Source organism: Acyrthosiphon pisum, unplaced genomic scaffold, assembly GCF_005508785.2.
Source record: "Acyrthosiphon pisum isolate AL4f unplaced genomic scaffold, pea_aphid_22Mar2018_4r6ur Scaffold_21527;HRSCAF=24182, whole genome shotgun sequence".
NCBI classification, from domain to species: Eukaryota; Metazoa; Arthropoda; class Insecta; order Hemiptera; family Aphididae; genus Acyrthosiphon; species Acyrthosiphon pisum.
The window spans coordinates 15039-19270 of NW_021771004.1; the positions used below are offsets into that span (position 1 = coordinate 15039).

At 44.1% G+C, this 4232-nt stretch overlaps 1 protein-coding gene across 1 annotated transcript in view; it reads right to left on the reverse strand.

Moving 5' to 3' along the window:
• Positions 1-2636: 2636 nt before the first annotated feature.
• Positions 2637-4232, reverse strand: part of LOC115034919 — a 5341-nt gene continuing 3745 nt past the window's right edge. Inside the window, exon 2 of the mRNA XM_029492456.1 lies at positions 2637-4230. Coding sequence (XP_029348316.1) covers positions 2637-4230 — 1594 coding nt within the window. The remainder of the gene's footprint in view (positions 4231-4232) is intronic.

The following is a 4232-nucleotide window of genomic DNA, read 5'->3' on the forward strand; positions in this document are numbered from 1 at the left end:
TGAATTAGATTCCATTAGCTTATGGTTTAGCACTCTTGGCCTCCAATTTAATACCAATAAATGCAAAGCTATGTCCTTCACCAGGCGCCGGTCGGCAATCGATTATTCTTACACTATCAATGATTCAGTGATTGATAGAGTTACAAGCAATAGCGACTTGGGTGTTCTTTTCACTGCCGATCTTAACTTCCGCCCTCACATTGACTCCATCTGCTGCCGAGCCCTAAAGTCGCTTGGCTTTGAAATGCGCACCATGAATGAGTTCAAGCTGTCAGGATCTCTCAAGACTGTCTACTGATCTTTAGTCCGAAGCATGCTAAAGTATGCGTCTGTGCTCTGGGACCCATTTGTGGTAATTGATTCTTGCCACTTAGAGCGAGTACAAAGGCGCTTTCTGTCGTCTGCTGCTTATATGCTAAAAATTGTCCATCCACCTCATGACTATACTCCAGTATTGCGCGCACTTAGCCTTACATCTTTAGCAGATAGACGCGTTAAAGCTAACCTGGCCTTTTTACAAAAGTTAATTGATGGTTCCATAAATGCCCCTTCACTGCTCGACCAAGTAAACTTTTAAGTTCCACATCGGGCCACAAGGTCTCGAGTTCCTTTTACTGTACCTCTCCACTGCACCAATTACGGTAAAAACAAACCAATTGACCGCATGATGCGGTTGGCTAACGAGGACCCCACCTTTCTCAGTTTACCTTAATATTGTGTTATTTTTTGTACATTTATTGTATGTAATTTTATCTGTGTCCTAATTATTATAGTTTATTTATTGTACCTGTAATTCTGCTGTATATTTAGGCCATCGCCCCTTGTATATGTTAATTATCTTATTTTACTGAATTATTGATGTGTGCTGTACTAAATAAGGAATTTTTATTCCGTAAATTAATTAATAAATAAATAAATAAATAACCAAATATTCCGTTGCTAAATTGACTGTAATTCTATTGCAGTTGGAAAATGTAAATTAATTATTATATTAATTCAATATCTTATATCTTATTTTGAATTAATATCAATGTTATTGTTTGTTTATTGTTACAATCCATTTTTGAACTATTAGTCCGTAAAAATAATACAATTGAAAAATTAATAAATATGCTAAAACACGTTGTGTTTCCTAAAATATAAGAATGTTCAATCATATTGTATATTGTGTAGTATGTTTGAGTATAATACGTGTACTATGTAAACTCAATTTTAAAATTGTTTGTAAAAAATACCTTGAGAGAGTGGTAGAAATGGAACGCTGTCTTGGCATATTATGTACTTTATCATATTATATGTTCATTAAAATAGGTCAAATACAGTATGTTGCGCCACGGTAAATCTTACGATTTTAGCAGTTGTTTGCCGTGACTCGCATAGGCAATAGGCAAAGGGTGACCAAATAATAAGTTTGTGTGTTTTACCTCCGTTACAAAATTATAATATGATATAAATATAAATAAACGGATAATATTATATTATGGTGGACGTCTCCACACTACTACGAAAATAATACAAAAGTATGCCACTGGGACACTCTGCTATACACAGAAATAGCTACAATAATAATACATAGGGTGTCACCAGGGCCATTTACAATAAAGAATAATAATAATAATATAAGATGGTACAATATAATATCGAACGATACCAATTCAGAACATATGCGGCTACGACGAAGGGGTTGAAGCACCTCAGACAGCTGATGACGAAATACAATCCAATGACGTCCTGGGTATTTGGTCTGCTGGCGGCCGTTCTTCCCACGTGGTAGGGTGGTACTCACTATTGCGGGCCGGCTAGACGATCCCGACCGAAACACGCGGTATGGACGCGAATAATACTTTATTCCGGCGACCGTCGAACATCCACAAAATCATGCAGGTTTAATTTGCCACTGCACCGGCCGACATGAAGGTCTGACCGAATGAGACGCGAGGACACAGAAAAAACTATACACATTGACGCGAGGTGCGTCGTGTATAACGCGTGTATATCAACGACGAAAAAACGAGTGTGTCGAATACCGACGGACCCCGCTCGCTGGTCAGCCATCGGCGGCTCGTCGGTGGCGTCCGTGGTCGGGCGCGTTTGCAACATGACCGCCGGGGGGGGGGGGGGAAATGACACTGGGTGTCCAGACTGGCAACACCTGGAGCTGTCACGGTAGCGGGGTAAGTTGATCCGCGCCAAACAGTATCGGTGTCTGAACATCCTCCCCCCGTGAGGCTTCGCATCACCAGTAAGTCTGCATGACGTTACATGCCAATCTCGGCCTGAGTACTGAATAGTTGGTTGATGGCTGGGTATGGAACCAGGCGGTGAGTAGTCGGCGGGTTCCCCAACGCCCGACGTCGATAACATATAATGTTCATTTACAAGCTAGTATAAATAATGACAAAATCAAAAAAAAAAACAAAATAAAGACATATGGTCTGTACAACTGTATAATTTCATAAAAAGAGGAAACAAAACAAAATAAACATAATTTATAATTACAGAAAGATTAATGTGGTCACCAAAGTTTTAGGATTCCCAGAAGGTTCAATGTTTCTAGGGGGGGGCCATATGACAACATACAATAATAAAACAAGAGGTGACGGATGTACAGTGAGAGCAATGCTCGACGACGACTGTCATTCAACAGATAGTAATACCAGTTTAACAACAGGTCGTGTTATATACCCTGTGCTGGTCAGTACCCGCGCAACACGGACAATGCCGTCAGCCCCTGGGGTTACCTCCATGACCCGGCCCAGCCGCCACATCAGCGGGGGGCTGTGATTGTCAATAATTACCACCATATCATTTACGTTTAAATTAGGAGCCTTCTGGGTCCACTTAGACCGCTCCTGAAGAGTGGTCAAATATTCGTTCGACCATCGTCTCCAAAACGCCTGGTGGCATTGGTCCAGAAGTTTCCACCTATCCCGGACATTGCGCTTGGCATCGGGGGTAGACCTCGGAGGAACGGCTATTAAGGGCTGGCCTATCAGAAAATGTCCCGGCGTTATGCATTCCAAATCGCGGGGATCTGAGGACGCAGGTGTTAACGGCCTAGAATTAAGCACCGCCTCTATGCGCGTCAATACCGTGGTAAACTCCTCGAACGTAAGAACATGAGTCCCTATAACTCGAACCAATAGCCGCTTAGTGGACCGCACGGTGGCCTCCCACAAGCCCCCGAAGTGAGGAGCGCTCGGGGGGTTGAAATGCCACTCAACTATAGAACGCGAATTTGCGATAGCAACTTGATTCTCAGGACTATTTATTAGGTTGTGCAATTGTTTATTTGCCCCGACGAAATTTGTGCCGCAGTCCGAATATATATCACTAGGTAAACCCCTTCGAGCGACAAAACGGTCAAAAGCCGCCAAAAATGCCTCGGTGGACAGGTCGGAGACTACTTCCAGGTGTACAGCCTTAACAGTAAAACAGACAAACACAGCTATATAGATTTTGTACATGCGGGCTTTTCGGAGCCCGAGATCCCGCATTTGCAACGGCCCGGCGAAGTCGACACCTACGCGGGCGAATGGCCTACACCGCTGTACTCGCGCGGCTGGTAAGTCAGCCATTAACGGTTGAACCGGTTGCGCATTCAGCCGCACGCACACGGTACAACGTGACATTACTCCATGCAGCACTGACCTCAGCGCGACTACCCAATATTGTCGTGAGATCAGAGCTGCCATGACTCGCGGTCCCGAATGACACGTTATTTTGTGCCACCTTTCGCATAATAATTTGGCGAAATACGATTCTTTTGCCAACAGGACGGGATGTTTACAATCGTAAGTTAACAGGGAGTGTTTTAACCGACCTCCTACCCGGATCACCGAGTCGGCATCGATAAAAGGCGATAACTTTGATAGTGATTTCGACGAAATACGTTGGCTGTTCGACAGCTCGCGTCGTAGCGCGGCAAAATAAACGCGTTGCGACACTAGTACTAGCACGCGTGTTGCGTCATCGAGCTCCGACTTACATAAATATTCAGGCGGGCGGACTCCGGATCTGCCCGTTCGACAACAATTAATGAATCGGCGAACACGCGCTATCACCCTGATCATGCGATCAAACGAGGAAAAATAAATGAACCATTCGGCGCGCGCATTGTCGACGACAGTAGTGCAAACTACAGGTTTAAGTTCGGGTAGCCCGTCTACGGGGACTTGGGACGACATTTGTTCCCACCCGGACATATCTGTATAAATTAACGTTGGCCCGCT